The sequence below is a fragment of the Cebidichthys violaceus genome, unplaced genomic scaffold (assembly GCF_023349555.1).
Source record: "Cebidichthys violaceus isolate CVI_PGR_0920_01 unplaced genomic scaffold, fCebVio1.0.p SCAF_93, whole genome shotgun sequence".
NCBI classification, from domain to species: domain Eukaryota; kingdom Metazoa; phylum Chordata; class Actinopteri; order Perciformes; family Stichaeidae; genus Cebidichthys; species Cebidichthys violaceus.
The window spans coordinates 408,383-432,279 of NW_027176979.1; the positions used below are offsets into that span (position 1 = coordinate 408,383).

At 42.2% G+C, this 23,897-nt stretch overlaps 1 protein-coding gene across 2 annotated transcripts in view; it reads left to right on the plus strand.

Annotated features, from left to right (window-relative positions):
* Positions 1-1,225: 1,225 nt before the first annotated feature.
* The window catches only part of LOC137867999 (NACHT, LRR and PYD domains-containing protein 3-like), a 28,385-nt gene continuing 5,713 nt past the window's right edge, over positions 1,226-23,897 (plus strand). The window contains exons 1-14 of one of the 2 annotated variants that reach the window (XM_068704519.1): positions 1,226-1,349; positions 2,157-2,244; positions 2,472-2,510; positions 2,742-2,771; positions 4,634-4,753; positions 5,782-5,895; positions 7,354-7,467; positions 8,135-8,213; positions 10,707-10,929; positions 11,093-12,893; positions 12,993-13,166; positions 13,953-14,126; positions 14,871-15,044; positions 15,666-15,839. In XM_068704519.1, coding sequence (XP_068560620.1) covers positions 2,764-2,771; positions 4,634-4,753; positions 5,782-5,895; positions 7,354-7,467; positions 8,135-8,213; positions 10,707-10,929; positions 11,093-12,893; positions 12,993-13,166; positions 13,953-14,126; positions 14,871-15,044; positions 15,666-15,839 — 3,155 coding nt within the window. In that variant the 5' untranslated portion in view covers positions 1,226-1,349; positions 2,157-2,244; positions 2,472-2,510; positions 2,742-2,763. The remainder of the gene's footprint in view (positions 1,350-2,156; positions 2,245-2,471; positions 2,511-2,741; positions 2,772-4,633; positions 4,754-5,781; positions 5,896-7,353; positions 7,468-8,134; positions 8,214-10,706; positions 10,930-11,092; positions 12,894-12,992; positions 13,167-13,952; positions 14,127-14,870; positions 15,045-15,665; positions 15,840-23,897) is intronic. The other variant, XM_068704520.1, reaches the window with a different exon arrangement.

Sequence of the window (23,897 nt, forward strand, 5' to 3'; positions counted from 1 at the left end):
ATATATATATATATATATATGTATATATATATATATATATATATATATATATATATATATATGTATATATATATATATGTATATATATATATATATATATATATATATATATATATATATATGTATATATATATATGTATATATATATATATATATATATATATATATATATATATGTATATATATATATATATATATATATATATATGTATATATATATATATATATATATATATATATATATATATATATATATATATATATATATATAGTTTCCGGTGTCCTCGTGACGGCCCCTCTCTTCCTGTTTCTCTTTAGTTTCTCTTCTGGAGCTCGTGGTGTCGCAGCTTCTTCTTCTTCTTCTTCTTCTTCAGGTTAGTGAGCGACTCTTTCCACTGAGGGACTCTTTGAGGACTCTTTGTTCTGCAGCGAACACAATGTTTTATGATTCTGAATATGATTTGAGTTTTGTGTATTTCCTCATTTGAACGTATTGAAACATGTAGTGTGTATTTTATGCTCCGTTTTATAAATGAGACCCATGAACAGTAATTTAAGAGCCTATTATTTGAACTCTACTGGTAGTATTTAAACTACAATCAAATATAATAAGAAGTACTTTTATTGTGTACTTCTTGTGTGATCTAACGTCAAAGTTCCTTCCAGAGAACAAGTTTCAGCCATTTTGTCTTAACTTTGATGAGAGATAAAAAACGTAGTAGTTCATAAAGTAGTTGATGAACTTTTTATTTTTGGATAAAGGACTTTATAGACTACATGCACCACTATTATGAAGTACTTTTAGTGTGTACTTCTTGTGTGATCTAACGTCAAAGTACCTTCCAGAGAACAGAAAGGAGTCACATGACACTGTTTTTCTTTCCTTCCTCCTTCTCTTACTGCCACAAACCCACTGATGGAATGTAACTAAGTACATTTACTCAACTTCTGTACCAAAGTACATTTTTGTGTTTTTTGTATTTTATCTTATAATCTACATTTTCTGCTACTTTTATAAGAAGATGTGGAGGAGATGATCTACTCCACCACATTGTTGAACTCAACATGTTTGACTCTTTGATCACTTCAGTTACTATAGAGTTTGAAGATCAGTAATATGAAACACTAATATTATGACGTGTGAATATTCATGACGCTACCCAGCAGGATATAAACAGGAAGTGAAACGATCCCCCAGCCCAGCTTGTTTTAAGGAGAGCTTTTATCCAATCAGATTCCTGCTCTCTGTCTCTAGGTAGAAGAGAGGCCCGAGGCCTTCAGGAAACACTCTACAGTTGAACAAAGACAGGAGGATGGACTTTGTCTCTAAATGGTGAACAGCAGCTTTGGTGAGTGAACTGCAGTAGCTTTACCTGCCATACATATTATGTATGTCATTATTTAATATGCTTGTTTCTTTATTGTTATTTGTACAACTTGTTTTTATGAATATGGATTCATGCGATAGGAACTATTGTTGCGTCCTATGTTGCGCTGGGACACATTTAGTCGTGGCACAGCAACAAGAAGATGCGTGAAGCGGCAGAAGTCTAAACACTCTTTAGCTTTCAGTGTTGAAGTGTTAAGTTCAGTTGAACTCTGTGTTTCTGTGGAGTTGTCTTCATGATGTGCTTCATGTTGTTCCTCTGATGTGAATCATATCTGAATGCTGATCTTCAGTGTGAGGATGAATTCCTGTTTTAGCGTCTCAGTGTTGCCGGATTGGTTCTGACTCTGTTCATCGTCCGTTAATGACGCAGCATCCCGTCGCGTATTCATGGATCTGCACTCTGCACTTAGTGTATTTGTACGTGTTGAGCTTCATTTGTACAGCAAACAAATGCTACCGTAGCTGTGGCGTCATGATGAGGTCATTAGGAGGAGGTTCAGCTGTAGGAGGACAGCACTGAAGGCCCAGGTATCAAACACACGGCCCAACACCACCGAGTCTCTTTCCATAAAGGTTCATGTGTGAATGAAGCTGTGAGGTCCATGTAAAAGTCTCCTCTGTCTGAATGACTACATGTCATCACTTTAACAAACACATGAAGACAGCAACGGTCCATATCTCTGTGCTTTAAATGGAGCAGAACCTCTGATGGACTTGATCTCTACCAGGTCTACAACATGAACCCTTCCTGCTGCTTCATTCACAGCTCTGGAGGTGAATCCATGTCCTCTTCTACAGCCAGTAACAGTGTTGAGTGTTGATGTTGTCAGTGAGGAGGAGCTTCATGTTCTCAGGTTTGTTCCAGTGTGAAGATGCTGTGGGTTAAACTTTAACACGTATCATATAAAGTCCTCTAAACATGATGCAGCTGATCTTTGAACTGAGTGCTGCAGCTTCACACTGGTTTATTAAAGTGTTGGAGTGTGACAGCAGCCTGAAGACACTGAGGACTGATGAAGAAGAAGAAGAGGATTTCATCATCGTCACACTCGCATCAACACAAAACTCTTTTTTCTCACAGACCTGGTCCAGAGTGTTGAAGTCCATGAGGAGAAACTGAGTAAGTGGAACTTGAATTGATGACAAGCGAGCTGCTCTTTGTTGGTTCGTGTGTTGACCTCCTGTCTTTGATCATGAGTCCACAGCACAGCGTTGATCTGACAACAGATCCTTGAAGCTACAGCTGGCTGTCTTTAAAGTCTACATGCAGAAACACATCTGATTTCCTGATGAGACACAAATCAAATGAGACTGAAGACTAATGATGAACCCGTCTGTCTGTCTTCATCAGGTGGCTGCAGCTGATCAGCAACATGAAAAGGTATCACACTCAACACTTCTCATGACATTTGATCCTGTTTTACCTTCAACATCTTCATTCTTACTAACGTGATGTTTGTTGTTTCTCTGCTCTTTCTCTTCAACATTGACTGAATTAATAACTTCATGCACTCAATGACAATGTGTTATTATGTTGAACTGATCAGTCTATGAAGGAAGAACCAATGTATGCTGAGTCTAGGGACTAGTTGCAGAGGTCTGGAGGCTAATTGCTGAGATCTGGAGACTAGTTGCTGAGGTCTAGGGACTAGTTGCAAAGGTCTGGAGACTAATTGCAGAGATCCGGAGACGAGTTGCAGAGATCTGGAGATAGTTGCAGAGATCTGGAGACTAGTTGCAGAGAGCTGGAGAGTAGTTGCAGAGATCTGGAGAGTAGTTGCAGAGAGCTGGAGATGAGTTGCAGAGATCTGGAGACTAGTTGCAGAGATCTGGTGACTAGTTGCAGAGATCAGGAGACTAGTTGCAGAGATCTGGGGACTAGTTGCAGAGATCTGGGGACTAGTTGCAGAGATCTGGAGACTAGTTGTAGAGATCTGTTTCTCGGCTCCTTCACTTGAACATTGATTCATAATAATCTCATAAATCAGTTTCAGTCGTTAGATTAAATCCTGAGACTGAACTTCAGTTCAGACTTCGATACTTCACTGATGTTAGAACCAAGAACTAATAATTATGAGTTATTAAAGTGATTGCTTGTGATGTTGCTGTGTTGATACGTTGAGCTTCATCATGTAGATTTCTATGTTATCTGCAGTCACAGTTTTTCTTCACATTGAACAGAAACAAATGGGAGCATCTGTGAGTGTGAAGAGGATCAGCTGAGGGCTTCATGTCACGATAATATGAGCTGTGTGAAGAGGTTATTCATTGATATTCTATATTTACTGTGAATGACATCATGTGTCTGTTTCACTGTCTGAAGCAGCAGACTGAACATTTTAAATAAAGTTGTTGATTCAAATGCTGACTGGAGCTCTTTAGACAAACTGTGAGATGATCTCAGGTTCAACACGACACGCTGTATCCACGACAACGACTGAAGTCCTCGCGTTCACCCTGTGGACCCAGCGGTGTGACGGTGTTATTAACAGAGAGCACTTGAACACACCACAGAGTGACAGGAGGAGGGCTCAGGGTTCAGGTCCAGAGGGTGGAGCTTTATGTTTCTACCTCAGCTGCTGAGCTCCCCCTGGTGGTCAGTGAGGTTTACACTCAGTCAACAGACTTCATGTTCAGCTGGATTCATTCACACTCATTACTTTGTTCACCTTGTTTTACAGATGAACGGCTTCAATCATTCACTCACACTTCAGACGTTGTTCAAGCAAACATTCATTCATTCATCTCTTCAATGTGATGACTTCATCTTTCTACAATCAGCTGTTTCTCTTCTTTGAATCACTGCAAACTGAATATTTTGGGGTTTTGAACCGTTTCAAGACGACATCTTGAGCTCTGAGGAATCATCATGGATCATTGTAGTTCTTGTTGTACTCGAACATTAAAGTGTTGATCTACAGTAATATCATAGTTGGTTGTAGATGTGCATCTCTGTGTCTGGCATCAGCTTCTTGGTGCAGTGTGAACCTTGTTGATTAAACGTCATCGGTTCAAATCCCAGCGGTGCTAGAAGATGCTACGCGTCCCATAATGACAGCTTCTTTATTCATAACCTTCACATTCACAGCACTCACACACGTTCTTATGAGGACATATATTTATCATAAAGCGTTGATGTATTGATCCTTCTCTTGTTGAGAGCTGCTAGTTTTTACAACAGCTGCTGAGACTGAAGACTAAAAAGTGAATTAGCTTCCCTGCTGGTCTTCCTCTGTGTGCCAGGATCCATCAGAGACCAGAGTCCCCTGGACCTGAACCTGAACCCAGCTGTGTGTCCCCTGAGACTAACCAGTCACACCAACATGGCGTCGATTTTAAAGGAGGAGAAGTCTCTTCTGCAGAGTAAGTATACATTACATTTAACATGTAGCTGAGAGCTTCCCAGTAGAACTGGTCTTCTACTGCTGATATTAAAGTACTCTGTGAAGAAGAGTGGACCGGTGATGATACTGCTATTTGTCCTGCTTTCTGAAAAGTAACGAGAAGTAGTAAAACCAGAACTACGTCAGTGATCGGTCACTTCCTGGATGAAACAGGAAGTGGTTTATTCCCTAATGTGTGTCCAGACTACAACCAGGACAGTGTGTTTGAGTTCAGACAACCAATGAGGGACAGAGTTCATTACAGTCCAGTGATTCACAATCAGAGCAGTCAAACTGAACCAGAACTTCAGGTACATGTCATGAGAACATGAAAGTACATCCTTCTCAAGTAAACAAGTGAAAGTGTGTTAGAGAGCTACGTTTTAATGTGTTAAAGACATGAGATGTACGTCAGCTGTGTGGAGGTGTCGTGTGACAGATGGCTCTCAGATGGTGGTGGAAGATGTTCAGTGACTCTGCTGTCCTGACTTCAGTACTTCATTCCACCACTGTGGGACCAGAACAGAACAGAGTGAGGATGGAGATGAGAGACCACAGGGTCCTCTGAGGGACAGGACGGACAAACGTCCAGAGGTAGAGGAGGAGTGTAGGGTTTGACCATGGCTCCTCAGTAGGAAGGACCAGTTCCCTTCACTTCCCTGTAGACCAGCACCAGAGTCTGGAGCTGATGTGAGCTGAGGCTGGGAGCCGGTTTAGAGAAGCCGTGTCGGAGAACATGGATGTTAGTTTATCAGACAGGAGAGGACCAAACCACATACATGAGTGATGTGACAGGTCAACAGTCTTAATTCTTCAGACATCTGACCAACAACACACTGGTTCAAAAAAAGCTGCAGGAAATACAACAAGTATGTTGAATGAACATAAGCAAGACGTGTTCCAAAGACATACTTTAATTGAAATGAAATAACTTTTACCGTCCAATAAAACCAGTTGAAGCAGAGATATGAAGATTGTATGTTCAGTAAATGTGAGTGTTTCTATCAGTTCACAGCAGCAGAGAGAAAAGTCTCCTGAACCCAGCTGTGTGTCCATGAAGAGTGATTGCTCTAAAGGTGGTCTGATTAACTTCAAAGATGGACGCCGTTCTTATGACCCAGAGTAAGTAATTAAAACCTTATGAAACAATGAGCTAGCTGTTTTGATCCTCAGTTATGATACAGAATTGTTTGTGCATCATGTACAGTGTTGTTTTCATTATAATCAATCACGACAAAACACAATATCTTTAACTAGCTGGTCTGGGGACGATGTGCAGAGGTCTGGGGACTAGCTGCAGAATATTGGGGACTACCAGCGGTGATATGGGGAGTAGTTTCAGGGGTTCTGGGTCAACATTCAGAGGTCTGCGTCCAGGCTTCAGAGCTCTGGGAACAAGTTGTAAATGTATGCTGATTAGTGACAGATGTTTGGGGCCTAGCTACAGAGGTCTGTGCACTAAATACAGAAGTTCAGTGACTACCAGCAGAGGTCTGGTGGCAGAAAGCACTTTGATGAAGTCAGTAGTTCAAAGAGTTGCCTGTTGGAAGGCCGTCCTTATATATCCTAGCCTTTGTTGGTGACGAGGTCTGTTGAGACTCTTGCTGTGTTGAATTGAGATAAAGTCAATATATTCCTAATGAGTTTCTTACATGGCTAATGAACATTAATATTCCACTAATATTCTCATTTACATGCAGCCGTGCATTTGATAGATGTAAACCTCATCCTCATCACTGAGGCCAGTGAATCACACGTCGGCTGTGTTTGACGGGTCGATGCTCACACACGTAGTTTATCACATCACAATATGGAAAAGTGGAACGGCAGAAGACTCTTGTGCCTTTTGGCTTCTTTTCGTTAAAATATGTTTTTTTCAAAGTGTTCCACTGGTGGCAGACTTGTTGGACCGTGTGAACTCAGCCTCCCTCTTTTATTCCTTCAAACACCTTCTTGAAAAGGTCCACATTGAGATATTTGTTCATATCCAAAAGCCTGTTGATGTCAAAGTCCTTCATAATGCTTCAAAGTAGGCGTGTTTCTCCTTCTGAACACAAATGAGAGCTTTTTTGGGGGCATGCATCTGTACTAGTTGGTTTGTGTTCAACGCACAGAGCTGGTCATGAACAGGAAAGAGACCATGTGTTACAAAGTGACGTAAAAACCATATTGATGACCATATTCATAATTAGCTGTCTACATGTCAAAAACGTGCTCATAAAACCCTAAATAATATCGACATATCCCACATGTCTTCACTGGAAAATGCTCCATACGGAATAAGGACTTATTCAGAATATCCAAATGGATAATGATGTTTACATAAACCACATCAAATTTGAAATATTGTCACATTCTGAATAATAGTGGAATATGAGTGTCCATGTAAACAGTCATTGTGTCTCATTGTGATGCCTCTTTGGTTGATTAAGCAAACAAGTCACCATAAAAAAATCAGTGTCTTCTTCGCCATTAAAGACACATTTTATTGTCAGTAAAATAACTTTTACTGACTAATAAAACCAGTTAAAGCAGAGATATGAAGATTGTATGTTCAGTAAATGTCAGTGTTTCTATCAGTTCACAGCAGCAGAGAGAAAAGTCTCCTGAACCCAGCTGTGTGTCCATGAAGAGTGATCACTCTAAAGGTCGTCTGTTTGACTTCAAAGATGGACGCCGTTCTTATGACCCAGAGTAAGTAATTAAAACAGATGAAACAGATGACGAGCTGATACACAGATACAACTTTGGTCGTCTATCATTTATAGACTTTGATCTGTCATTATGATCTCATTTCTCATTATGATCATGACACAATATCTTGAACTACTTGTTGTAGGTTTTACATCAGACAAGAAGTAGCATTCTGGATATCATCCTAACTCTAGTTGCAGAGGTCTGGAGACTAGAAAGACTCGGAGGAGGAAGTCTCCCCAATGGTGCTGTGGACAAAACCAAATACAGACCCTTTGTTTCAGTGATGTGACAGATCAACAGTATGAAGTCTTGGTACATCTGACTAACAACACAATGGTAGAATAGAAACTACACCAAATATGAACAAGTATCACATCAGAAGTGATTCTAGTTGTTTCTAGTTGTAGTGGTATCTAGAGGTGGAAGGTATAGAAGGTATATAAAATAAACCGGTATGAATTTGACCTAGGATATAATCTTTGACTTTACCGTGCTGCCAATAAAACAACTTCTATTGTCCAATAAAAACAGAAATGAGAATCTGTTGAGCATCTGGTTTTCATTGTGATCAATCATGACAGAACACAACATTTTTAACTAATTGTTGTATTTGTGTTAATGGTACAAACACAATGTGAGCTGGTTCTTCATGATTCCTCCACAGAGAGGACCAGGAGAGCTCAGAGGTTCCCAGAGGTCAGTCTGCCCAGCAGCATCAAACACACCTGGACTCCATATTTATGGTCTGTACATGTACAACTACTGTTACATCTATTCTGTTCACAATCATCTCCATGCTGCACTTTGTAGACCAGTGGATCGTCAGTCTGTCCAACATGGATCTGATGTTAACGTGGTCAGATCAGTCTCAATAATTGCAAATGCACGCAGAAAGATTCACAAATACATTCCAATGCACACATTAATAAATTACGATTTATATAAATCAAAATAAAAAAATCACAAATATATTTCTGCATTTATGTGGGTTTTTTGAGACTCCTCTGACGTCTCAGGATTCGCAAATGCGTTATTTTCAACATGGACCTATCTGTAGCCAATCAGATGTCAGCCTCATTTTCAACCAATCACATGAGCTCAGCTCCCCCCTCCCTTCCCCACGTCGCTGCCAGCTGTGTTCACACCAATTAATTGCGTCATTCGTGCCACCGGTCTCTCCGGGGACCATTTGTGTTCATTCGCGTGAATCGCGCTAGACGCACCATAGAGGGGGCGTGGCTTATCGTCCTGGAAGCCGTTCAACTGTCCGCCATCAACCACGGACAAAATAACCTCTATTTCTGCTTAGTACGTGTTGAGGAAGTCCCAGATATCAGGAAACTGAACGCCGTCATGTCTGGTTCATAACATAGTCCGGAGGAGCTCCGTGGATTCTATCAGCTGTATTCACTGTGTCTATCAAGCCACACATCAGCTGGTTTACTACAGCTGTATGAACCCTAAATAAACAGATGTGGCTGTGATTTAACCACAATAAATGGACAAAGAGGGATGACGAAATAACTAAGTCATGATTTGTAAAAAGTCTGAATTCATGTTTTGTTTCTCGCCGCAAGACGACAAGCAAATAACTTTTAAAATACTTGTTTTCTCAATGGAGCTCGGATCATCAGCGCTAGGCTATGCTAACATTGTAGCAGCTCCATCAACACTCAAAATAACGTCATCTCGGCGTAAATACGGCAGCGTCTCTTCATTGTTTGTACCATATGGTTTACACACATTTATACACATAGTTTGGTCCGGTCTCTATTAATATGAGGTATCTAGAGCAGTGACGTGTGGTGAGGTTGGTGTCTGGTGAGGCACTGACTCTTTCAGAGTCACATTTACAAACATATGAACCCAATAGAGAAGCTTACATCACCATTCAATGTGCAGCTTGCACATTGACTACTGGTTGTTTTTCATATTTCATATCAGCATTCTTTACACACAAATATGTAAAGTACATATTTGATTCCACCGGGAGCGTGTGCGGTGCGATCCGGCTGGACATTGTATTTTATTTTGAAAAATTACCGGATATCCATTGTTTCAGACAGTTCATAGATTGGTTCAATCAGACAGAGTGTGATTTTGCTCTGTAGTTTTGCTTGCATTCAGTATATGATAATACAAGAGACAGAATTTCAGGGTCATAGTGAAATTTGACAACACAAATATGAACTTTTCTCAAATAAAGAGAGAGAAATCATTTTCCTGCTTGTAAAGGAAAGATGAATAAACTAGCTTTCATATCCGCGTCACTCCCAAATCCTAATTGTTAAAGGGACCGCACACAATGGATGGAGAATGGACCTGACAGAGTCAACTTTTGAGTTGTTTACTTGTTTTATCATGAGCAGAAGGGAATAAGATTTTGATCAACATTTACATCTGTTTTGTGGTCCGTGTAGTTTTTACATACCAGTGATATTTTATGCTCATTTGGACACTATCACTGAGATAAAGATGAACTAGTTCAGTGTCAAATATACCATTAACTGATTATAAACAACATTCTATAGCGACTGATATTATTGTTTTGAAATACGAGAGAGATATATTAATGCAAAGAATAGAGAGATGTTGACAGTTATTTCTTGTATTTTGAATTTGCTCGTTCACACTCTTACTCACTGAAGACAGTTTCTAACAAAATAGCTAGCTAGCTAGCTAGCTAGCTAGCATAGTGTTAACATAGCCCACTACTATATTTCCTTTCATTTGCCTCAAGTAAACCTAAATGTAAGTTTTGGCAATTGAAGCGAATTCGCGTCACTCCAGTCTCATCGAGTCTGTGAATAGACTTTGTATGTAATCTTGGCGCACGAATAATTCGCACTGCGTTTGGTGTGAACACAGCTGGCAGCCTCGAGGGGGGAGCTGTGCTGATGTGATTGGTTGAAAATGAGACTGACATCTGATTGGCTACAGATAGCTCCATGTTGGAAAAAACACATTTGCGAATCCAGAGACGTCAGGGCAGTCTCAAAAAACCCACAAACAAATGTGGAGCAATCCACAAACAAATACATACAAATGCAGAAATATATTCGTGATTTTTTTTTTTTTTTTTTACATTTATATAAATCGTAATTTATTTATGTGTGCATTGGAATGTATTTGTGAATCGTTCTGCGTGCATTTGCAATTATTGAGACTGATCTGACCACATAGATGTTTGGTTCCATGGTTTTAGTTTGTGTCATTCATAGAATATTCTATTCCAGCTGCTGGAGGAGAACATCGTCACTTTTGTGAAGAACGAGCTGAAGAAGATCCAGAAGGTTGTGAGTTACCCAGAATGCTTAGAGAGTCAGAGGGAGGATGAAGAGGTGCTGGACGGTGAGGATGAAGAGCAGAGGAGGAGCAGCAGAGAGGCATTTGTGAAGATCACACTGCACTTTCTGAGGAGAATGAAGCAGGAGGAGCTGGCTGACTGTCTGCAGAGCAGTAAGAGGATTTCTCTAAAGATTTAACATGCTGGATAAATGTGACGTTTACTAATGTCTCAAGAGATGGACCAACATATATTCATAGACTCATTCTTTGAGGACATGACATGTTGAAATCTATTCTTTGACTCATTGATCTTCTTTGTTGTGTGTTCATTCAGGACTTCTTGCTGCAGTTTGTCAGCGTAAACTCAAATCTAACCTGAAGAAGAAGTTCCAGTGTGTGTTTGAGGGGATCGCTAAAGCAGGAAATCCAACCCTTCTGAATCAGATCTACACAGAGCTCTACATCACAGAGGGAGGGACTGCAGAGGTCAATGATGAACATGAGGTCAGACACATTGAAGCAGCATCCAGGAAACCATACAGACCAGAAACAACCATCAGACAAGAAGACCTCTTTAAAGCCTCACCTGGAAGAGAGGAACCAATCAGAACAGTGATGACAAAGGGAGTGGCTGGCATTGGGAAAACAGTCTTAACACAGAAGTTCACTCTGGACTGGGCTGAAGGCAAAGACCACCAGGACATACAGTTCACATTTCCATTCACTTTCAGAGAGCTGAATTTGCTGAAAGAGAAGTACAGCTTGGTGGAACTTGTTCATCACTTCTTCAGTGAAACCAAAGAAGCAGGAATCTGCAGGTTTGAAGAGTTCCTGGTTCTGTTCATCTTTGACGGTCTGGATGAGTGTCGACTTCCTCTGGACTTCCACAACAATGAGGTCCTGACTGATGTTACAGAGTCCACCTCAGTAGATGTGCTGCTGACAAACCTCTTCAGGGGGAAACTGCTTCCCTCTGCTCGCCTCTGGATCACCACACGACCTGCAGCAGCCAATCAGATCCCTCCTGAGTGTGTCGGCATGGTGACAGAGGTCAGAGGGTTCACTGACCCACAGAAGGAGGAGTACTTCAGGAAGAGATTCAGAGATGAGGAGCAGGCCAGCAGGATCATCTCCCACATCAAGACCTCACGAAGCCTCCACATCATGTGCCACATCCCAGTCTTCTGCTGGATCACTGCTACAGTTCTGGAGGAAGTGTTGAAGACCAGAGAGGGAGGAGAGCTGCCCAAGACCCTAACTGAGATGTACATCCACTTCCTGGTGGTTCAGTCCAAACTGAAGAAGGTCAAGTATGATGGAGGAGCTGAGACAGATCCACACTGGAGTCCAGAGAGCAGGAAGATGACTGAGTCTCTGGGAAAACTGGCTTTTGATCAGCTGCAGAAAGGCAACCTGATCTTCTATGAATCCGACCTGACAGAGTGTGGCATCGATATCAGAGCAGCCTCAGTGTACTCAGGAGTGTTCACACAGATCTTTAGAGAGGAGAGAGGACTGTACCAGGACAAGGTGTTCTGCTTCGTCCATCTGAGTGTTCAGGAGTTTCTGGCTGCTCTTCATGTCCATCTGACCTTCATCAACTCCGGTGTCAATCTGTTGTCAGAAGAACAAACAACCTCCTGGTTGTCTAAAGTCTTTACAGACAAACCTGAACTCAAACGTCTCTACCAGAGTGCTGTTGACAAGGCCTTACAGAGTCCAAATGGACACCTGGACTTGTTCCTCCGCTTCCTCCTGGGTCTTTCACTGGAGACCAATCAGACTCTCCTACGAGGTCTGCTGACACAGACAGGAAGTAGCTCACAGACCAATCAGGAAACAGTCCAGTACATCAAGAAGAAGATCAGTGAGAATGTGTCTCCAGAGAAAAGCATCAATCTGTTCCACTGTCTGAATGAACTGAATGATCGTTCTCTAGTGGAGGAGATCCAACAGTCCCTGAGTTCAGGACTTTTCTCCACAGATAAACTGTCTCCTGCTCAGTGGTCAGCTATGGTCTTCATCTTACTGACATCAGAAGAACATCTGGATGTATTTGACCTGAAGAAATACTCTGATTCAGAGGAGGCTCTTCTGAGGCTGCTGCCAGTGGTCAAAGCCTCCAACAAAGCTTTGTAAGTACAGAGAGAGTTAGATTCATATATCATAACTTAAATATGCCATTATCTTTTCTACCTATTGCTTATTTTTTTTCTTCATCATTTTCTTTTCAGACTGAGTGACTGCAACCTCTCAGAAAGAAGCTGTGAAGCTCTGTCCTCAGTTCTCAGCTCCCAGTCCTCTAGTCTGAGAGAGATGGACCTGAGTAACAACAACCTGCAGGATTCAGGAGTGAAGCTGCTGTCTGCTGGACTGGAGAGTCCACACTGTGAACTGGAAACTCTGAGGTCAGATCAAGTTAGTTTGTCTTCAATGAATTAAATGTGTCTCTAGACTATCAACTCCTTGCAGTGTAAACAGCCTCTTTTTTTTCTGAATCTTTGAATTTGTTCATTAGGCTTTCAGATTTTATGAACTTTTTATTCACCAGGAAATTAACCAGAACTATGGAACCAGAGGAACTAATCTCAGAGAATAAACTAGGGTCCAAAAGTAATTTTTGTGAATTTCTGTTTGTGTTTCACATCAGGGTTCTTATCGCATCATAAGAACCCTGTAGAACAGACAAATTTGAGCCACAGTGGATTAAAAACAATGACAGCGTTTGAAACACAGTTTTCATTCACATTAAAACATCACAAAGTCATCCTGTTGTTCCTCCTATTTATGCTTTGTGATGTTATGTTTGAAATAATTAATGAATGAAAAGTAGAAAAGCAGAAGTGGAAAAGAGACTGAAAACTTTAATGTCTGTATCTACAGTGACGATCTGCTATGGTTGTTTATTTCTGCTGTAGAACGTAACCGACATGAAATCAGAATATGAAGTTTAATTTCTCTTTATCACTCACTTTGTCCTCTCTCTCTCTCTCTTTATCACTCACTTTGTCCTCTCTCTCTCTCTCTCTCTCTCTCTCTCTCTCTCTCTCTCTCTCTCTGTCTCTCTCTTTTAAACGAGTCAGGAAGACAACAGAAGAGCCTAATTTAGTATTTAACACCAAACAACAACATTAAATGTCCACCCCTCATCCTGATAATGTATTTTTTCTTCTTGTTGATTGTTGTCTCTTCAGACTGAGTGGCTGTATCCTCTCGGAGAGAAGCTGTGAAGCTCTGTCCTCAGTTCTCAGCTCCCAGTCCTCTAGTCTGAGAGAGATGGACCTGAGTAACAACAACCTGCAGGATTCAGGAGTGAAGCTGCTCTCTGCTGGACTGGAGAGTCCACACTGTGAACTGGAAACTCTGAGGTCAGATCAAGTTAGTTTGTCTTCAATGATTTAAATGTATCTCTAGACTCAGCTCCATGCAGTGTAAACAGCCTCTTTTTTTCTGAATCTTTGAATTTGTTCATCAGGATTTCAGATTTTATGAACCATTTTTCACCAGGAAATTAACCAGAACTATGGAACCAGAGGAACTAATCTCAGAGATTAAACTATGGTTCAAAAGTAATTTTTGTGAATTTCTGTTTCCATCACATCATAAGACCCTTGTAGTACAGACACATTTGATCCACAGTGGATTAAAAACAATGACAGTGTTTGAAACACAGTTTTCATTCACAATAAAACATCACAGAGTCACCCTGTTGTTCCTCTTATTTATGCTTCGTGATGTTATGTTTGATATAATTAATGAATGAAAAGTAGAAAAGCAGAAGTGGAAAAGAGACTGAAAACTTGAATGTCTGTCTCTACAGTGACGATCTGCTGAGAGTTTGATGGTTGTTTATTTCTGCTTTAGAAGGTAACCGACATGAAATCAGAATATGAAGTTTAATTTCTCTTTATCACTTACTTTATCCTCTCTCTCTCTCTCTCTCTCTCTCTCTCTCTCTCTCTCTCTCTCTCTCTCTCTCTCTCTCTTTTAAACGAGTCAGGAAGACAACAGAAATGCCAAATTTAGTATTTACCACCAAACAACAACATTTAATATCCACCCCTCATCCTGATGATGTATTTTTTTCTTCTTATTGATCATTGTTTCTGTAGACTGAGTGACTGTAACCTCTCAGAGAGAAGCTGTGAAGCTCTGTCCTCAGTTCTCAGCTCCCAGTCCTCTAGTCTTAGAGAGATGGACCTGAGTAAAAACAACCTCCATGATTCAGGAGTGAAGCTGCTGTCTTCTGGACTGGAGAGTCCACACTGTGAACTGGAAACTCTCAGGTCAGGATTCATCAATATGTTCCACTGATGACCACCTTAATCCTGATTTACATTAATGGATAAACTCTTAACCTGCATACGATTGTGTCTTTGCTTGCATGGTTTTAAATCAATTGTGTTTATTTTTGTTTCCATTATTTTAAAAAATATATTTTAAACATGTTTAATAGTCTTTTCCTTTTTTTCTCACTCTGCTGTTATATCAGTTATCAGTAATGTTATCAGTGTTTGGCTGTAACTAGAAAACAATCAGTAACAATGTTAATGTAACCCCATAGTAGCCCACAGTATCTCAATACTGCAGTAACCTTCCAGCCCTCACAGTTCCCTCCGATTAATTGAGATAGATAGATAGTAACTTTATTTATCCCTCGAGGGGAAATTATTTTGTTGCAAGCAGCAATAGGTTACACTAAAAATCCTAATATAATATAAAAAAATGCACATGTCAATACACAATATATACAATTATAATAACAGAGTAAAGATATTAGATAAAGAATGCACACTATATACACAATGAAATAGAATAACACAATAATATTAAATCAACTAAATAAACAGTAGTGCAAAGATTTAACCAACAATAACCGACATGTGTGTTGTTTTGTGTGTTTGCAGCCTGTCAGGCTGTCTGATCACAGAGGAAGGCTGTGCTTCTCTGGCCTCAGCTCTGAGCTCCAACCCCTCCCATCTGAGAGAGCTGGACCTGAGCTACAATCATCCAGGAGACTCAGGAGTGAAGCTGCTGTCTGCTGGACTGGAGGATCCACACTGGAGACTGGAAACTCTCAGGTATGAAGAGGCCTGCTGCAGCCACAGACAATCAGTCTGATAGAGGAGGTAGAGCTAGAGACGTTTTCTCTGTCACACTGGTTAATATGACCCTGACACACCAAGCTGACGTCAAACTACCAGAGACTCATCAAACTGTTTGTGTCCCACATCAGACCATCAATACAGACAGAAGTAGTCAGGGAACAGTAGCCAGGATGAGCCCAAACAGGGAGGGAAGGTGATGAAACTGTTGTCTTGTTTCAACATTACAAAATAGGACAGTGGTGTATCCTGACACGTTGGGTTGACATGCGTCCACGTCATCACTCTGCAGGTTTGTGGACTCATATCAAACAATAGTTGATGTTTTGATGCTCGTCATCTGCCACCAGTGTGTGTTGCCCTTTAGTCCAGACATTATTGTGAAAAGACAAACAGACAAAGAAACAATCTGTTTAAAGCATCTTGATGAATCATCTCAATAGGAATGTTTTTCTGTTTTAAAGGAGTTCAGCTTTACCTGGTTGTGGTTTGTTTTGCACTGACAGACAGTTCCCTGGCTGATAAGAGTCGACTTGTTGAAACTACAGGTGACAGTTGGCCACAGACCCTCAGTGAAGAACCAACAGCTGATTGTGGACATGGTGTGTCAGAGCCCAAAGAGGTTTATTTAGGACTGGACCAAAGTTCTAGGGGGACACAGGCAGTGCTCTGTGGCTGCAGACGGACTTGAACTGTAATATTTTCACCCCCAGATTACAGATAATAGAAACCAGTGTTGACTGTTGCTAGGAGACAGGATGTGAACAGCTTTGTACATCCAACCATCCCCCCGACCTCCTCCATCAGAGGGTTTGTGGTGCTGTAGTGATTTCAAGATACTTTCTCCTTTACTTCTGAGAGACAACAGTCATTACTACACAAACACAAGACAAAAACAAAACATCAACAATCAATATTTCTATATTGACAACGGATCAGCTGACTCTGTGTGACGGTGAAGAGTTGTGTGGTGCTGATGAACCCACAGAGAACCGTCTCCATCTCTGCAGCTCTACAGAGCTTTTGAGCCTCTTTTAGCTCCTAGTTTTGGTTCTGCAGCACATTTCCTGTTTGGTTCAGTCTCAGTATTTCCAGCAGCAGCTGTTTTCATCCAACAAGCTGTGATGAAGCCGGCTTCATCACAGCTTGTCTGTCTGCTGTGATGCTTGTCTGTCTGCTGTTTGCTGCTGAGCAGGTAGTGAACAGAGGCTGTTCACTACCTGCTCAGCAGCAAACAGCAGACAGACTCAGTCAGAGACTAGCTGGTGAACATAGAGGAGCATTCAGCAGCTAAAGAGACAGATGTTTCCCTCAGGAGGTGGTGGAGACCAAAAACAGAGCTAAAAGAGAGAGAACAGTGGACTTCATTCATCAGGTGACACAAACACAAAGACTCCTGATGAGTCATCATGTTTAGTTTAATGAATTTATTTATTTTGCACCATTTAAACAATAAAATAAAAAATAAACAAACATAACAGAGATAAATAATATCACAATGCAGGAAGAGGCAGAAAGCCAACTGGGCTTATTTGAAGTCTCCACATATTTAATATTAAAGTTTCACAATATTACAGAGAACATAAAATGAATATGCATAAGATATGACCAAGTACAATATTATTGACAAGATATTTTTACAAGATATGAAATATGATAACATATCAATACATTACAACCAACAAAAGAGAAATAAAAATGTAATTGTGTCGAGTGTGTGTGAGTGAGAGTAAGTCTGGACTTGTTTGTTCAGGGATGTTGGTTTAGTCCATATGAGTGAATCAAAAATAAATATAATATAACAGCTAAAACAAGACAGACGTGAACAATAATACATTAAAACAGCAATTACATTTTATTTGAAGCACCTTTTGAAACATTTTATGATGGAAAATGTTTTTGTTAGGTGTGAAAAGTGATTCATAATTTGGTTCCTCTAAATCTTATTGAAAATTTACCTCTGCTGGTCAGTAATTTAGGAGGATGAAGATGTGAAGATGATGAGTTGAGTAAGAGTGAACTTGTGAATTGACTTTAAAGTCTTGAAATGATCAGGAATATTCCTTCACCTGAAAGTATCTCATCAATAAAAACACAAGTTTGATAAATATTGATGTCATAAATAGTAAGAATCAGTTTCTGAATAAAGGAGCAGATGAGATGTGAGACTCTGATCGGGTTGCAATCCTAACAAAACCTTTCTGGAGGACTAACATGAGAAGGAAAAGTACTGATCCAAAGTACAGTACAATATGAAAGCTAGTGATAAATGATACTGTAATAAAGAATAAGGAGACAAGATGTCTACCCCTCATTATTCCTGTAGGTTTATGTGTATCCATCTCCTGGTGGACCAGCTGAACTTCTAAACTCACCTGCATTTGATAAGTATCTTGTTCTTGCTCTTTAAACTGTACTTAGGCCTGTTTTAGGCAAATTAAGGCAACAGGCCGACTTTTTCAAGCCCGATTTCGTCAAGCTAAGACTTCTCGAGCGTGTACTACCATGTGTTTGCATCCTATTTCTGTCCGGTCCTCTGCCCGGCGGTCACGTAGACATTGGGCAGCTTTCAGGAGCCGTGACCCCACTAACCTCATCTATCCTACTCTCTCAGCTCGGGGCGAGCAAGTGGTGGCGGGGGGGCTCTGGAACTGCCAGTCGGCAGTGCCGAAAGCTGAGTTCATCTCGGGTTACGCTTCCTTGCTCTCCCTTAACTTTCTTGCTCTAACTGAGACCTGGATCACACCAGAAAACAGCACCACACCCGCAGCTCTGTCAGATGTGTACTCTTTCTCTCACACTCCCAGAGCTGGGAGGCGGGGTGGTGGTACTGGCCTGCTAATTTCCCCAAAATGGAAATACTCTCTTGTCTCTGTTCCTCAGTTCTCCCCGTCCTCTTTCGAATTTCATGCTGTTACTGTCACTTATCCAGTCAAGCTCACCATTGCTGTTGTGTATCGCCCACCAGGGCCTCTTGGTGAGTTCCTGGACGAGCTCGACACATTAGTCTCGCACCTCCATGACGATGGCTCGGCGCTCATCCTGCTCGGTGACTTCAACATCCAGACCGACAAGCTTGAACCTCTTCTTTCATTCCTCTCCTCCTTTGACCTTTACCACTCTTCTTCTCCTCCTACCCACAAGGCCGGCAACCAGCTGGATCTTATCTTCACTAGGCACTGTTCTACTGCTAACCTCTCTGTCACTCCCCTCCAGCTCTCTGACCACTATTTCATGTCCTACTCCCTCTCCCTATCCTCTGCTCCATCACTTCCTCCACCTACCCACATGGTTTCTACCCGGAGTCATCTCCGCTCCCTCTCCCCTGCTGATCTTTGCTCTTCTGTCACCTCTGCTCTCCCTGACCCTGAATCCTTCTCTCTCCTATCCCCTGATACTGCTACTGATCTTCTCCTCTCCACCCTAACTTCTACTTTGGACAAACTCTGTCCCTTCACCTCCAGGCCTGCACGCCCAACTCCACCTGCCCCGTGGCTGTCGGACTCAGTGCGTACTGATAGACGGAGCCTAAGAGAGGCTGAGCGTAAATGGAGAAAAGGCAAACTCCCGGAGGACCTTCTTAACTTCCAAGCTCTTCTTTCCACTTTTTCCTCCTCTCTATCTACTGCTAAAGCTGCGTTCTTCCGCTCTAAAATCCTAACCTCTGCTTCCAATCCTAAAAAACTCTTTGAAACTTTCACTTCACTCCTCCAACCCCCACCCCCTCCTCCTACTTCCTCCCTTCTCCCTGATGATTTTGCCAACTTCTTTGACAAGAAGGTAAACGATATCAGATCCTCCTTCTCTCAGCCCCTCTCTCCCTGTCCAATCCTGCCCCCACAGCTCTCCCTCCCATCTCCACGCCCCATCTTACCCTTTCTGGCTCCTCTCTCCCCTAACGAGGTCCTCAACCTTGTTACATCTAACCGCCCCACCACGTGCTCCCTTGACCCGATCCCTTCCCCTCTTCTTCAGTCTATTGCGACTGAACTCCTTCCTTTCCTCACCCACCTCATCAACACATCTCTTGCTTCAGGATGCTTTCCTACGGCCTTCAAGACCGCCAGAGTCACCCCCCTTCTGAAGAAACCATCACTTGACCCCTCTGATGTCAAGAACTTCAGACCGGTTTCTCTTCTACCCTTTCTATCCAAAACACTTGAACGTGCTGTCTTTAACCAACTGTCTTCCTATCTCCACCAAAACAGCCTTTTGGACCCCCACCAGTCCGGGTTCAAAGTGGGTCACTCGACAGAGACGGCCCTCCTTGCGGTGACAGAGTCGCTTCACGCCGCGAGAGCTAACTCTCTCTCCTCTGTCCTGATTCTCCTGGACTTGTCTGCGGCGTTTGACACTGTGAACCATCAAATCCTCCTCTCATCCCTCGAGGGGATGGGCGTCTCAGGCTCTGCACTCTCCCTGTTTGCATCCTACCTGACGGGTCGATCCTACCAGGTGACCTGGAGGGGGGCCGTGTCGGAACCACGCACGCTGACTACGGGGGTTCCGCAAGGGTCAGTCCTGGGCCCCCTTCTCTTCTCGCTCTACACAACATCTCTGGGTTCTGTTATTCGCTCGCATGACTTCTCCTACCATTGTTATGCCGATGACACCCAGCTGGTCTTGTCATTTCCCCCCGGTGACACCCAAGTGGAGACGCGCATCACTGCGTGTTTGGCTGACATCTCGAAGTGGATGACGACACACCACCTCAAGCTCAACCTAGACAAAACTGAGCTACTGTTCCTCCCGGGGAAGGGTTGCCCGTACCGGGACCTGTCCATCACCATTGATGATACCGTGGTGATGCCAACTCGGACTGCGAGGAACCTGGGTGTGACCCTGGATGACCAACTGTCATTCTCGGCAAACATTTCATCTGTTACACGCTCCTGCAGATTCCTGCTCTACAACATCAGGAGGATTCGTCCCTTCCTGACTGACGAGATGGCGCAGGTTCTCATCCAGGCTCTTGTCATCTCCCGCCTGGACTACTGCAACTCTCTACTCGCCGGAGCCCCGGCGTCGGCCATCAGACCTCTGGAGCTTGTCCAGAAAGCTGCAGCTCGCCTGGTGTTTAATCGCCCCAAGTTCTCCCACACAACTTCCTTTCTCCATTCTCTACACTGGCTACCTGTAAGAGCTCGCATCCAGTTTAAGACTCTGGTGCTAGCCTACAGGGCAGTGAAAGGAACAGCTCCTTCCTATCTCCAGGCCATGGTCAAGCCTTACACCCCCGCCCGACCACTTCGCTCTGCTGCCTCGGGGCGATCGGTCGCCCCGTCGCTCAGAGGTCCTGGCGGCCGATCGACCCGGTCACAGCTGTTTTCTGTCCTGGCCCCACAGTGGTGGAATGAACTTCCCACTGACGTCAGGACAGCGGATTAGCTGCCCATCTTTCGGCGCAGGCTGAAAACCCACCTCTTCAGGAAGTGCTACCCTGAGCCTTCCACTTAGCGCTTATTGTTTTCATACTAGCTTGTTGCACTTATTGTATTCATATTACTTATAGCACTAACTGTTTTTCTCGTTTGTGCACTGTACTTTGGCTCTGAGTTATGCTCTGCTTCATGCTCTTAGATGCTTGTTTGGAAAAGGAAATGTACTTATGACTTCTGGTGACTAGTAGTTCTTTTGATTACCAATGTTGAATGCACTTATTGTAAGTCGCTTTGGATAAAAGCGTCTGCTAAATGACTGTAATGTAATGTAATGTATTTTCTACTACCAGTCAATATGTTGTAATGATGAAGTCAGCCTGTGTGTTCAGCACATTGTGGAACCTGCGGCTTGTTTCCCTTCACCTGTATAAAGTGCTGTACTTAGGACTGTTATTAGCTGCCTGTAGTTATTACACAGGATAGGATTAGGCTCTGTTATTGTTATTGTTGTTATTAATGTTTACCTGGCGTGTATAAATTGTGACGGGGGGAAGTGACGCGAGAGAGACGGACGGAGAGTTTGGAGAAGTAGTATCAGCGGATTGTGCATAAAGTGATCTGTGACTAAGGATGGAGGGAATAGTGATGGAGAGGGTGGGAGTGAGGATATGGATTACAAGAACTGGACTGAAGTACGGAAAGATAGACGAGTCAGGAATCAGAGTCGTGTATCTGGTAGTAGTTTGGATGTGATATCAGGAAAGTTAGTCCGGTGGTGCCGACTCGCGGGTTGAAGGAGGAAGTATGTGAAATGTTGATGGCGAAGGTGCTGGGTGACGGCGGCTTGTTGATCAAGTGTTAGGATGAGGAGCAGAGAGAGAAAGCAATGAAGCTGAAAACAGTGTGCAACATGGTGGTTGAGAACGCTAAGAAGACCAGTGATGGGCCCTTTGTGAGAGAAGTTATATTTGGTGTCCCAGTGGAGGAAAAGATGGAGAATATGAGATCAAGCATAAGAGGTGGAAACATGATAGAGATTAAAGGTCTGCAAGCAGGAAGAGGAGAGAGGGTTGATAGTTTGTCAGTGCTGCTGGATTTCCAAGAGAGGGCGTTGCCTGATGAAGTCACTGTGGGATATATAAGTTCCTCTGTAAGAGCTTCTGTCCCACCACCTGTGAGGTGTTTCAAATGACAAACATATGGACATATTGCTGCAGGGTGCAAAGGGAAACTAAAGTGTGGAAGATGTGGAGGGGAACATGAGTATGGGGAATGTGAGGACGGGACAGAGCTCAAATGTGCAGATTGCGGAGGTGCACATAGTGTGGCCTATGGTGGGTGTGAAGAGAGGAAGAAGGCAGTGGAAGTGCAGCAGATAAAAGTATATATATATGTATGTGTGTGTGTGTGTGTGTGTGTGTGTGTGTGTATATATATGTATATATATATGTATATATATTCCCATATAATATATATATATATATATATATATATATATATATATATATATATATATTTATTATATATTGATAATAAATAAGGAGAGCTTTGTGAAGTAGTTAACTGCACATTCCAAGCAAAAGGGACATCTGAGAAGATTGAAATAATAGTAAAGAGTGCAGCAAGATATTTAAATATTCATGGGTGACTGGGACGGCTGTTCAGGAAGAGCTTAAAAAACAGGAACAGTTAAACAAAGAATCGTGTTCACAGGATCAGTCATCATGTTAATTCTCCAATGGAATGCAAGGAGTCTGTTGGCAAATGGCCAAGAATGTAAAGCTTGTCTTAATGGGTTAGAAGATAAACCAGATATAATGTGTGTTGAAGAGACTTGGCTTAAGTCAAACTTAGATTTTGTGATTCAGGGATATGTGTGCATAAGAAGGGAGAGAGAAGGGGTAATGGGGGAGGAAGTGCTACCTTTTGTTAGGCAAGGAATTTCTTATGGAGAGATAGAAAAAGGAAAAGACCTAGAAGATGTAGTTGTTGAAGTGTGGATAGGGGATGAAAGTTTGGTCGTGGTGAATTTCTACAATCCGTGTCAACGATTGGAATTAGAAGCATTGGAGGCAATAAAGGGACTAGACAGAAGAAGGGTCATGTGGTGTGGTGATTTGAATGCCCATAGTACTCCCTGGGGAGGAAAAGACTGATAGGAATGGATTGATAGTAGAGGATGTGATGGACTCCTTGGGACTGGTATGTTTAAATGATGGGAGTTCCACAAGGATTAAGTCAAGTCAGGTAATGAGTCAAGTTTAGACCTGACAATAGCATCACGGTCATTGGCAGGTATTTGTGTGTGGGAGTTATGGAAGCATTCTACTGTTGGAAGTGATCATTGTGGTGGAAAAAAATATTTTTAACCTCCCTGTGAGAAATAACCAGATGACAAACTTCTTAAAGTATTAAATCATATTTAAAGAACAGACAGTTTGACATAATTCAGCTGAATGGATAGAGCTCTTTCACCACAGATGGTTCGGAGGTCTAACAACAATGAATGTACAAAACAGAGTATATATACACAATATCTCGTCTCCTCTCCCTTCACCCCCCCTCCACAGATGTCGTCCTCCTCTGTCTGCTGATGAACCCACCATGGCCATGTCCTCAGCCTTCTGGTGGGGAGAGGGTTAGGTGGTGAGAT